The following is a 12,884-nucleotide window of genomic DNA, read 5'->3' on the forward strand; positions in this document are numbered from 1 at the left end:
GAAAAATTACTTGCCAAAAATTTTCTGTTAACCTTTAGATTTGGCATGATTATATTTTCAGAATGACAACTGTGGGTATTCCAGTCACTTGTGTTAACAGGACAAAAAAGATAATTATTCCAAGATTAAGGGGACACAACTAATTATTGTGTTCAGTAGCACTTTTGTTCTGTACTACTGAATTTCCCAAATAAAATTATTTATTGTATTTAAATAAATAAAAGCTCCACACTTGCTTTACTTTTTTGTAATGTCTTTATTGTATAACACAAGCAACACAAATAATTATGATTCGTTTTAAAATATCCTCCTTTAAGAATTCCCTCTGAACAAAATATACACAAAATACATTTTGCAAAGTGGCTTACAACAAACTGTTCTTAAACATAACACACGAGAGAAATGGTTCAGATATGTCCCTCCCTCTCCCCTCCCCACATATACCAAAAGAAGAAGAGGGCTTAGGGGAGGTATTTTTAAGAGCACAAGGAAAGCTATGGCAGGATCCAGACATTTTGTCAACAGATATTCCTTATAGGTTTTCATCGGCCAGCATAAAACAAATCCAAAGACAACAAACTGTGAGGACCCATTGAACCTTGGCTGGAAAGGAGCCCCAAATGTCTTTGTCCCCTTCAAAATACTTTGGATTCCTGTCTTTTCGTGTCTGCTAGTGATACAAGCCAATTGTGGCAAGCACTGCGATTTTACTTTTATTTTTTTTACAAATTGGATCTTTGGTATAAGAGAGAAGATGCTCTTTTGGGGGTTGCATTTCACTGTTTGGCATAGGATCTGTCTGGGGAAAGTAATAATTGCAGGACCTGGTTAGTTAAGACAAAGCATATACATAAACAGCACTGTGTGAAATTTCTAACTCCTACACTTTCTGTCACTGCTGTCAGCGTTTGTTTTTCCTACTTCTGCCTCCAAATCATGGGCAGCTGTTAGGAGGGGAATATTTAGAATATGGAAATCAGGGTCCACTATAAATTGCTTTTGCACTATGGACACATACAAATAAAATTGATCCAGAGCAACTACATTCTGTGACTGCCCTCTGATTCCTTGAATGTGCAAATTCCATCTTAGATCCCATAATCGCGACCCACGCTTTGCATAGTGAAATAGGGGACAAGTTTCTGCCCTGAAGAATGTCCTTTCCCCTGCCCATTCTTCATTCAGACACATGTGGAGACCAAGTTACTGAGTGTATGACTGCCTGATTTTGCAGTCACAACTGGAGAAGTGCAATTCCCTGACCCAGGAGGGCCTTGCAGGATCAAAATGCAAACATGAGCTCTGGGCTCACAAGAGCTTGGTCATTCAGAAAATGGAAAGGGCAGATAGATTGGCACACATATGAAGTCTAATGTCTCCACCCACAAATGTGCACCCATGGCTCGCTTGCAAGGCCAAAAGCACCTCAGGCAAATGTACCTCCCAGTTTTATGACACGTGTTTCCATAAAAAGTCTACAGAAGTTGGAAACCATGAAAAATAAAACTTGTCCTTCCACCCAGTGATTTTCAATTAAATATCAAAATAATTCTCTAGTTTCCTCCCTTGAGATTATTGACCTATCCTCAGAATGAGGCACTTTCTCCTTTTTCTTCCCAGTGAATGTTTTTCTTTAAGTTTGGCTGAGCTTTCAGCCAACTAGTTACATAATACTTTCAGTCGCCCTGAATAAATAAATAAATAAATATTATTATGATCTTCTGCAGGAACTGTTGTCTATCTACCACTTGCCCTTGTGGCGATAGCAGCAACTGAAATGGTTTACAATCAATGGTCATTCTTGGTAGTGTCAGGAATGTGTAATACTTCCCTTCTTTGAAATAAATAATAATCCATTGTTACCTGCTTTGTAATAGTGGCCCTACAAGTTTGTTACACTTTGTTATGTCACTTTTTGTATACGTTAGCACTTTGTTATTCCACGCACACAATGAACAAGTAACCTATACCTAACAGCACAGAACTGAAAAGCAACACTTGAAATCCAAACAATTTTTTTCAGCATTCAGGAGAACAGATGAAAAATTCTTGAGTATGATGATTCCGTTTCTCTGCTCATTACCACGTTCGACAGATGCTTCAAAGTACAAGCTAGAGTACGCATATAAGATCTCACTAACAAACAATGTAGGTAAACTAAGGGTAAATGTTCCCCTAAAACAATTTCTTCTTCACAAAGAACCATAGAAACACAGCATTATTTAAATCTTAAAGAACAAACAAATAGAAGAATCAAACAATCATCTCAGGGCATAGCACTGACAAAGAATTCCATAATTCATAATAGACAATCACTAGAGTTCAGCAGCAACTGACACAACTTATACATTCAAAGTCTTCCATTAACTGAATGAGAAAGCAGGGAAGCAAAGGAAACAGGACTGTTTACTGTTCAAGCAAGCTGCAAGGCATCCTATATGAGGCTGATTAAGGCTCTTCCACTCAATCAGCTCGATGACTATGGTTGAAAATGAAGGCTAGCACAATAGGCAATGCTGCATTGCTCATAAATTTGATCCCAACTTTATCTCAACATGGCACACAGAATACTTCGCTGGTGCCTCTAACACTTGCTGATACAAGCTGTCATTTGGGCATATTCCAACAATGACTTAATGAAGAGAGAAAAGGCAGATGCAATGTTTAATCATATTCATGTAAGACAGGGGTAACAAACTCAAGGCCCACGAGGCGTCCCTGGAAACAATGAAGGACCAGCTCATGGCGCCTCTGCCAGGTAAAACGGAGCTTGGGATGGCCAGGTGAGCTCCGTTTTCGCTAGCAAAGGGTTGCAGGAGGCCACCGTGGCTGGAAATGGAGCTCGGGAACCCCTTTTCACTGGCAGAGTGCTTGGGCCACCACAGGCACCCCTGACATGAGTGACATCAAGCTGGCCACGCCCACCCCAGCCACCCCGAAGTCAAACACAACCCAGATGTGGCCGTGAATGAAAACAAACTTGACACCCCTGATGTAAGACATGAGGAAAGTGTGTGGGCTCACATACTATGTACCATTTTTGGAGCAGTGAAACATGACCGCCAATTGTTCAGTTTTAGCAGTAGTTCAAAGGTGAGCTCTTCTTTATTGGCATAGCTGGGATTCATTATTCACCAGCTGCCTAGTAGGCACTTTCACACTAGTGTCCTGAATTTCTCTGGCATCAGCTCCAGACCAGACTGATCTCATGCCACTTGCTTTTGGATCTCAAGAAACTTAATCACTATCTCTGCAGACCTTGTGGGTCATTGGTTTTCTCAGTGATAAAATCTCATGCCTTCCATGCCATCTGCCCCTGAATCTATGTGCCCACCCACTGTATCTTGATGTACAACTTTCCAATATTTACAACTCATCTTCCTTCACTCTTGTATTCCAACCAGAATAAGATCCTTAAGCATTGGTCACAGCTTTAAGGAAAAATAGCTGGTGGAAAAATTTTCTGCAGTAAGAAGTGATTTCACATGTACAATCCATACTTGTGTTGAAGTGTACGAAAGGGTTGATGTTGAATTGGCTAAGAAAACCATCAGAGGATATTAGTGCTTCACTTGCATTTTTCCAACTAACCTTATTTCATATACTATAGCTTCCCATCAGAGCAACTTCTCGTGGGGATTTTGGAGTTTGTATTTCTGTACGATCATTACAGAGAAATTGGGTGGGTGGCTGGGGAGTTCTAGTCATTCTGCTATTGGTCAAATATAGGGACAGAAAACACGGCCATGTTTTTTGAGACTTCTATACGTTTGGAGATCCTGACTTAAGACAATTGTGGCCAATTTCAGTGTGAGAAGTTGTCAGGGTGCAAATGCTATTATGAAGGCAAGATGAGGTGACAGCTGCCTTTCCCAAGTTCCCTTGCTGGGATTAACATCTAACTGGTGGCTCTTCCTTTCCATTCACAGCTATACCAGCTAGCTACCTCCATAACTTCAGGTTCCCACAAATTAGATACTGATTTTTCTTTTTTTCTTCTACAAGAACTGCCTTCTATATAATGATCACATTATATAAACGTGTGTGTTTTCCCTTTCTTGTGTATCCTTTTCTCAGTTGTGACTAGACTATTAAATTATACACTAATGTTTAAAGTTATGCTCTATTCTCTGCAAGAAAACATAGAGAGAAAGCATTATATAAAGGTAGTAAATAAATAGATGTGGTGGCTCAATCTGTCCCATAATTAATGTAACATTTCTTACACTTCTTTATTTTCAGCTATGGATGTCACCCAGTTTGACTTAAGAAAAGAATGATGAGTGAATGATATTTCTGCTTGGCCATAAAACTACAAAGGTCACTAAATATCTCTGAGAATGATCTATTGTACAGATTTGTTATAAGGGCAAACATTTGATAACTCTACATATTCTAGTCATGTGCCTAATTTTTAGCTTCTTTTGTCCTGACAGAGAAGCCAGGCAATATAAAATGGAAAGCCTGAAAACAGAAAACCTGGGACACATTTCACAGCATTTCTTAACACCCAGTGAAGGGAATGAGCCAAGATATAGAACCAGAAAACCTAAGGAATGTTTGCAATTTACATAACAGAGAAAATATATTTTTGGTCTTGGGTTTGCATCAAAACGAGAAAAATCACTTAAACTCATTTCTCAAATGAGCGTTGGACAATTATACCAATTTTTAGACAGACACCTTATAGCACTATGAAATAATGCATGGTGCTTGCAGTACTTCCAAGATGGTAAGTACTTCTCTCTGAAAACCTGTGACAATCACATTGAAATATTGTCACTTCCTAAGTCTGGAGGCCTAGTTTTCATTGTCAGTGTTTTATAAAGGTTAGAATAAATGGGCTCTCCTTTTTATTGGTACAGCTATTGTTTTAAATTTAGATGGCTTAAGGATCAGATGCCTCATTTGAGACATAACAGAAATCTGTACTACAGACTTCTCAGCCATCGTTACATTCTCAATGGTCAATCTGGACAAAGCCTATTACATAGCTGTGTCCATTCCATGGTGTTTTCCTTGCTCCACAATCTTCTTTGCTACCTTCCTGTTCTTTAAAAAATATGCAGTATCAAACACTCCGAGCCTGTCAGCGTGTCAGAATATCAGCCTGTCTGAATACCTATTTCAAATTTAATACAAAGACTCTTTCTGTCATACTCTGCTATATTACATTCTCTGGTGTCATGAGTAGGACTACACTGTGCTCTTAAGATTTAGCAGCATGGGATACAGATTGCTAGTTATTACGGACTAGCAAATGGGCAGATGTACATCCTTCTACCATTTTTTTTAATAGACAAGTTTTCAGCAAATGCACTTTACTTCTGTTCCTCAAAGTATCTTAGATTTCAGTCTCTCTTTGATAAGGCAACTAAAGTCTTCTATACAATGATGTCATAAACCCTGCCCACTCTTCCTAGCCATTCTCTCAGAGCCTGACGAACCCGGATATCAGTCACATGGCAAGTCAATTGACTGATGCAGGGAAATACCACTGGTTGTAGAGCAATGAAGATCTGGTCTGGTAGGGATTGAATCTGATTAAGAACTGTCAGAACCATGTTGGTCCATGCCTAAAACAATGCAAAGAGAAGGGGGGAAGGGAACAATTAAATATATAAATTAGAACAATGCAAAAGACAAATGGAAGAACATAGAACAATAGGGAAAATAGGAAGGACACCTTTAGAAGAAATGCAGTATTAGTATTAAGTTAAGAACATATTAGTTCGGTGTGAAGATTGTTTTCCCAGGGTTGAGTAATTGGGCTATCAGTGTAAAGAAGGGAGAATAATCTGTTTAGAGAAGGGACACTTAGAAATCCCTTTTCTATCTTCTAGTACTATCTAGTTGATCCATGCCAAAAATACATAAAAATGCTGACTTAACAAACATGCCAGAAATGGAAAAACTAAAAGGAAATAACTATTGCAATGTGCTCTGCATGGAATTTACCTTGAAGATTCAACTGGTCTAGAATGCAGCAGCATAAGCAGGGATGAGCATGCCTCATTGAGTCCCCGTGTCACCTCTGCTTCTGGAGCTGTAGGGACTACTGGTATGGTTCTGTCAGTGGTGAGATTCAAATTGTTTTTACCACCGGTTCTATGGGCGTGGCTTGGTGGGCACGCTTCGCGCACTTCGCACACCAAACATGCACTTCACATGCGTGCAGAGGGTTTCTTACTGACCTTCTCCTGCAATCCTGCACTCTCCCTGTGTCTTCAACAGCTGATGTGCAGCAATCCGCTGTACTGCACGAAGCAGCTGAGCTTCAAAACCAGGACATAAAGGTCAGAACAGAACTGGGGTGGGCTGGTAGGCCCAGAAGCTGATCGTTGGAGTGAACTGATTTGTTCACAGATGATCCTTGGAGCTACCGATTCGGCCAAACCGGGCCAAACCGGTAGAATACCACCACTGGGTTCTGGATACAATTCAAGGTGCTGGTTATGACCTATAAACTTGAGGAATCACCCATCTCCTGTTTGATCCAGAATGGCTGGCAAGTTCCGGGTCCCTTCAATTAAACATCATCTATTGGGACCTGGAAGCATGCGTTCTGTTGTGATACCTGCTCTCTGGAATGAGACCCCACCTCCTACACAATATCTGTGTGATTCCCAACCTGATAGCATTCTAGAAATGCTTAAATATATTCTCCCAGGACTTGGGCTAGGGTGATTCAGGCCCTTCCAAACTGTGCCTAGGTGCGAATAGCTGGATCTGCTGCTGGTTCTTGTTCCTTTCTTTTATCTTTTCATATTTCTTGTGTTCAATTTTATTCCGCTGGTTTTATTGTACATCACCCAGAGTTGGTTTGGAATCAGCTGGTGACTACACTGAATGAATTAAACAAAACAGAATCAGAAAATATTGGATATTAATTTATTTTGGGAAGTTCACAAGGTTCTTGTGGACATCTGAATTAATCACAGAAAATTCCGAGCTGCCGAAGAAACTTAGATGATTGTCAAGAGTGTTCACGTGGAGATAAGTTGGAATAAGGCACTTTTGACAAGAAACTGCATGTATACACTTTATATGTAGGTGTATATCTTTGTTTTCTTAAGTTTTCGCAGATACATGTATGGCATTCAGCTTTGTTCGGGTATTTTCCCACGTCATTGTAGTTGTGCTTTTAAAGTTCTAGCAACGTTTTGGCAGAATCTCATCTGCCATCAGAAGCCTGATGATGGCAGATGAGATTCTGCCGAAACGTTGCTACAACTTTAAAAGCACAACTACAATGATGTGGGAAAATACCTGAACAAAGCTGAATGCCATACGTGTATATCTTCATGTATATAACAACACCTGAACATTTTGCTAAAAATGCCATATGCTTAAGACCAGGGGTGGGATTCTACTGGTTCGGCCCGCTCACTGCAAAGTGTGCACTCAGCAAACCAGTTGTTACACCGGTTGAATCGCATCCCTGCTTATGATTCATTGTGTAGTCACAAGCATCTCATATTTTGTATAATTGTAGCTTTCTGTTTAAAAACCAATTTATTTTATATAATCATAGGTCTCTGTTTAAAAACCAATAAGGAAACCAAGTGCCCCAATATGAAAGGCAAAAGCAGGCCTCCCAAATTTAAAGTTCTTCCCCCTTATTTCATCTCTTCTCTTTGCTTACCTGTATTTGTGCCTCCCCATCCCGGATTGATATACTGAATGAGCTGGCAGTCGACCCAGAGCGCGGCCTCTTTTCTTGCCTCAGAATCTCTGGTCCTGCACTAAAGGAGTGCCTCATCTGGCCTTGATCAATCAGATTCTGTGGCCGTTGTGGGAGAGGTGACTCTGGCCCTCTTGTGCCGAGCGGATCCCCTTTCTTGTCAGCATTCATTTCCTTGGAGAAATTAGCCAAGTTATGCTGCTGTTGCTTTCTTTTTTTATATTCCGTCATTAGTTTTGATATGGTTTTATCTGTTGCTATGGTGTAAATTTTGTTGCTAGCACTCTCCCACCATTCTTTCTTCCTGCCTTGGTCTTTCTTCTCCATTTTGGGGCTCAAAGGTGGAAGAAGCAAAATATCTGTACTTCCTTTAGGACTGAAGTTTTCGGTGAGGGAGTCCCTAATCTGGCTTCTATCATCTTCTGAAGGGGTGTTTTTCCCGGAAGGGGCTCCAGTAGATGGTGTGGATATTTCTGATTGAAAGGCTGGAAGGATTAAGACAGGGTCTCCTCTGAAGACAGGGAGCTCATCGGCACTATTTTCCAAATCCAAATGCATCTGAATGTAGTTATTACATAACTCCATGCAGAGTTTGTGAAGCCTTTTGATTAGCCAAGCCCAGTCTGCATTGCTCACCGGCTGAACACTCAAAGAAGGCAACCTGGCCCTCCATTGCCTCTTCTCTTTCCCCCTCGGTGGGCTGACTTGAGCAGTCTCTTCAAAAATGTCTTCGTCTTCCGAAGAGCATTGCTGGGACGAATCTGTGCTCCTTTCATCCTCTTCAAAAAGGATTTTCTTCACCTGTTCCGCAGTGATATTTTCCTGATTGGTCACAATAGCACAGATCAAGGCATGGAAGTAGATATTGAAGCTCATAGCAGACTGGCGGTACAAGTTGGCGGCCCCACCAATGCCAGATACCTTTTTGAGCAAGCACTTCAGCCCAGTCCTTGTATCAAACTCTCTGGCTGTTCGGTAGGAGTCCAAGAGTAAATCAAAGATGACAGCCAAGTTCTGCATAGAAATGTACCTGAGGAAACCAGTGAGTTTGGTTTCTGACATTTGGTGTACTACCTTCTCTTCACTGTGTGAGGGCCCTTTCACAAATTCTTCCAACAAAATATCGTATAAATTCTGCAGCAGCACTTGGTGGGAAAGCAGGCTCACTACAATTGTTCTGAAAGGGATACTTCATGTAGCAGGAAAAGAAAGAGAGAGAATTTAGAACCTCATTAATGTTTCTTAAATTTCTTAATTATATTTTTCTCTTTCTCCAAGAAACCTCCAGTGATAAGGTAACCAAAATTATAATCATTATAATTTTTTGTTGCAAATATGTTCATTAACTAATGCTGCTTATCATCTGCAACTTGTTCTTGCAATGTGTGGGCTTGTTAATCACTGTTGTGTTTTTAGTGCTTTCACTGTGTTTTAACACACTCTGGTGGTAGATTACTGGCATTCGTTTTCTGGCACCAAGGAAAGTTGTGGTTTTCTGAGGAATGCTACATAAAAGACTAGCCAAAATGACACGCCCTGTACATTTCAGTGGTGGGGGTATTTTCTCTTGTGGCATACGTGCAAATTTTACAGTGAGGTATCACAGTGTGCCAGAAATTGTGCATGGAGCTAAGTTGTTGTCCTTGGTAACACATTCACTATTAGAAAAATAGCAAATATCTCACCATGGCATATTTGTGCACTGCGGTGTGGCAAAAGAGAAGGGTGGAATATACACAGGAACTTGCAAGGGTTTCTTTTTAAAAATGCATTTTATAAATGCATCTGACTGAGGTTGCAATTCACCCAAGTTGAATTGCAACGTAATTTCAATTGCAATTACGGCTGCAATTGTAACCGTATCGGCCTTCTTCTTTGCTGAATTAGTCTTTAAAGGGCAGGTAAGCTTCTTCCTTTTAAACTAGATAGGGAATAGCAGTTCATTTTAAATAGCTATTTCAATTTCTTAAATAGCTAAGGGGATACTTTTTGTGGATAAATATCTGTATCTCAAATGCCATTTAAGAAAATACATGATTTGGATGTTGGCTTGAAATTGCATTGAAGGAAAGAAACTCTGTCTTACCCAAGTTTCCTGTGTATTGGTTGCAGCATTATAAAGAAAAATCAGACAGAAAAAAGAGAAACTCAACTAAGTGAAAACAAAACTGAAAAAAACACTTCTGGATTGACATGCAAGAGAATATAAAATAAGCAAGCAGCAAACCCACTGTTGTAGCAAGTCTTGCAAAGAGGGACATTTGTATCCCTGCTAAAAAAAATTTAAGGAATGAGCTTCCAATCTGAATAGGTCAAGAAATGGGACAGCATGAATGTCATTTATTAAATTCCTACAATGAATTCACAGTTTGTACCAATGCTCACAATTAACCCTTAAATCTGGGTTTAGGGGCTGTTGGCTTTCTGTAATAACTTCTTGGAAAAAAAAGTGTTACTGTACTGTACACATATTCCCCTTTTCCTCTCACATACTTTGGCTAAGTCAGCATTAAAGATGCAAATCTATGGTTTGCTGTGAGGGTCTGCATCTTAAGCATGCACTAACGATGCCAAGGATATTAGATGAAGTTCAACACTGAGGCGAAACCGCACGTAATGCTGGACTTCTCAAACTGTAAGTCAGCACTACTTTGGGGTCATCAGCAACTCAGAAAGAGAATCACCATTTTTTTTAAAAAAAAATATTGCACTATCAACATTTCTTCCTTATTCTATTGCAAAGCTTGAACATGCCAAGGTGTACAGAGTAAAATTTAAAGACAAAAAGATATATTTATTTGTTTTTCAACCCCATTCATCCTGTTTACACATATTTATTTATTATTTAAGGGGGTCAGAGCAGAGTTTGGAAACATCTGATCTATTGAATTATACATTCCAACTACCTTTTATTTTCCATGGTAAGATACTAAACTATCCAAATAAGAATACGAGTATATAAAGTGCCTTTCATCTGTCTCATTTTGCTTGTGGTTTAATCTTGGAAATCTGTTTCTTACCTTTTCTGTGAGTGGCCATTGGACTTCTTATCTGGAGGCAGCTCAATAATAAGCAGACAAGACTGAGCATGCTCAAATCCTTCCTTGTTATTTGGTGTCTTTGGGGAGCACTGGGTGTCCAACATGAACACCTGTGGAAAAAAAATCATACCAATATGCTATTGTCTGATATTCGGGAACCACAGGCAAGTCAGCACCAGAGCAAGCAATTTGGAATTAAAATGAGACTATCTGAATCTTGGCCTATTCACTTAACCCAGGCATGTCCAAAGTCTGGCCCGCGGGCCAATTGAGGCCCGTTTTCAAATTTCGAGCGGCTCGCAGCCTATTCTCCTCGCCAGCTCAGCCTGTCACTCATCCCCATTGGCCGACATTTTTCCCTTCATCGCACAGCAGTTCCCCTGAATGGTCGGCCCCCACACATTTTCACCTCACCAAATCTGGCCCTCCTTGAAAAAAGTTTGGACACTCGTAACTTAATCCATCTCATGTAGAGAACTTCAGCAAGACTAGAAGAACTACCATGCGGACTATTCCCGAAGCAATTTTTTTTTGTTGGCTCAATGGCCTTACTTAGATCACGGCAGTTCCTTTTTGATGTTCCCTGCAAATGGAATTGTTCAATGAGCAAAATCAGCCCTGCAGAATAATTGATATTTCCTACCCCAACACTCAATGAATTACCTTTTTACATTTCAAAAGGTTTCTTGTTCTTGCCTATCTAAACCTATTCAACTCAGTGAAGACATCTGTTGCGTTCTGAAAGGACTGAGCTGAACTCTTCACTCTGATCCGTACTTCCAGCAGGAACACGGACCATTCCTATTGGCTGACACCATTTGACAGCTGACTATAAAAGGGAGCTGTCAAACGGCATCAGCTGTTGCCTGCCAGCTGGCTGCCCTGTTAGCACGGCAGTGGCGGCAACCCTTTATTGTTATAATAAAGTTTAAAGCTGAAGTTGCTCTGCATTTGCCTCAGTCATTCCGCTGCTCACACAACAACATCAGTGTCCAGGGAACATTCCCTTGAACCAGAAGCATGGAGCACAAACTTTAAACGTAAGCAGATAAATAATATCGTATAGATGGTATATGTCACGGTAATTAACATTAGGTAACTGAAGTCAGTTACGTTGCCAACGTAAAACCCCCATCTTTATAGACCTGATAACATAAAATCAACTCAAGCAAGGTTAAAATGCTCCAAATGAATTACCAATTAATCTAGTCAAACCTAAGCACTGATTTTATCGGAAGTATTAAAACATCTTAAGAAGAGTGGTGCGGTGGCCTACAGGGGGAGCTCTCGCCTCACAATCAAGAGGCCGCGAGTTCGATCCTAGGTAAAGGCAGATATTTCTCTTTCTGGGGACACTGAGAATATATCTGCTGGTGACAGGAAGGGCACCTGGCCATTAAAAATACTCTGCTAGCTCCATTCGGTTGCCTAGACTCCACCCCGCAAAGGATTATGGGGTCATTAAAAGAAGAAGATGATTAAGATGTCTTAAGAACACATCCATGCACCAAGCAGTTAAGTATGGAACAAAGTTGTTTACTTGTTGGGCCATCGCCCTTATTCTCCAGTATTCAGCTTCGGCACTTGGGGAGATTGAAGGAGCTGCCATTTTCATCTCACAGGCATCACTGCTCAGATTTTCAGAGCCGCTGTGGAAATAGCCCAACAGATTCTACAGAGAGGCAAAATGTTACCGGTATAGTAAACTATATCTTAAGCAACACGCAAAGCTGAATGGTTTCTCCTCATATTATACTATTGTTATTCATACTTTCTGTTTTTCCAATATAAACTTGATAGTAGATTTTCCAATATAAACTTGACAGTTAATTTTGGCTCACATCATAGATGATATTGAGTTGGTACATTTTGTAAACTGGGCCAACCAAGATTCACAAACTAAACATGGTTGGCTGTGCCATGCAACTAATGTTCGTTCACTAACATCCATGGTAGTTCCTGACCTACCACCGTAACTGATCTTGGCAATTACAGTCATAACTGTGATGATTGTAATGCAGGTCAACATGTAGATTGGCCCAATTTTTAAAACTTTTTTTGCAGCAATTGTAACTGTGGGTATTAAGTGACCCCATTGTTTGCTATGGATCTGGAAACTGCAAGAAAATGCTGCTTTCTGCCAAAAAATGTGACCACAG

General features: G+C 40.3%; 1 protein-coding gene across 1 annotated transcript in view; it reads right to left on the reverse strand.

Annotated features, from left to right (window-relative positions):
- Positions 1–236: 236 nt before the first annotated feature.
- The window catches only part of ARFGEF3 (ARFGEF family member 3), a 75,446-nt gene continuing 62,798 nt past the window's right edge, over positions 237–12,884 (reverse strand). Inside the window, exons 31-34 of the mRNA XM_087940359.1 lie at positions 12,266–12,397; positions 10,705–10,835; positions 7,646–8,873; positions 237–5,576 (exon numbers count right to left, since the gene is read on the reverse strand). Of these exons, the coding sequence (XP_087796485.1) occupies positions 5,385–5,576; positions 7,646–8,873; positions 10,705–10,835; positions 12,266–12,397 (1,683 nt within the window). The 3' untranslated portion in view covers positions 237–5,384. The remainder of the gene's footprint in view (positions 5,577–7,645; positions 8,874–10,704; positions 10,836–12,265; positions 12,398–12,884) is intronic.

This window comes from Pseudonaja textilis, chromosome 1, assembly GCF_049901715.1.
Source record: "Pseudonaja textilis isolate UNSWEBS1 chromosome 1, rPseTex1.2, whole genome shotgun sequence".
Classification (NCBI taxonomy): Eukaryota; Metazoa; Chordata; class Lepidosauria; order Squamata; family Elapidae; genus Pseudonaja; species Pseudonaja textilis.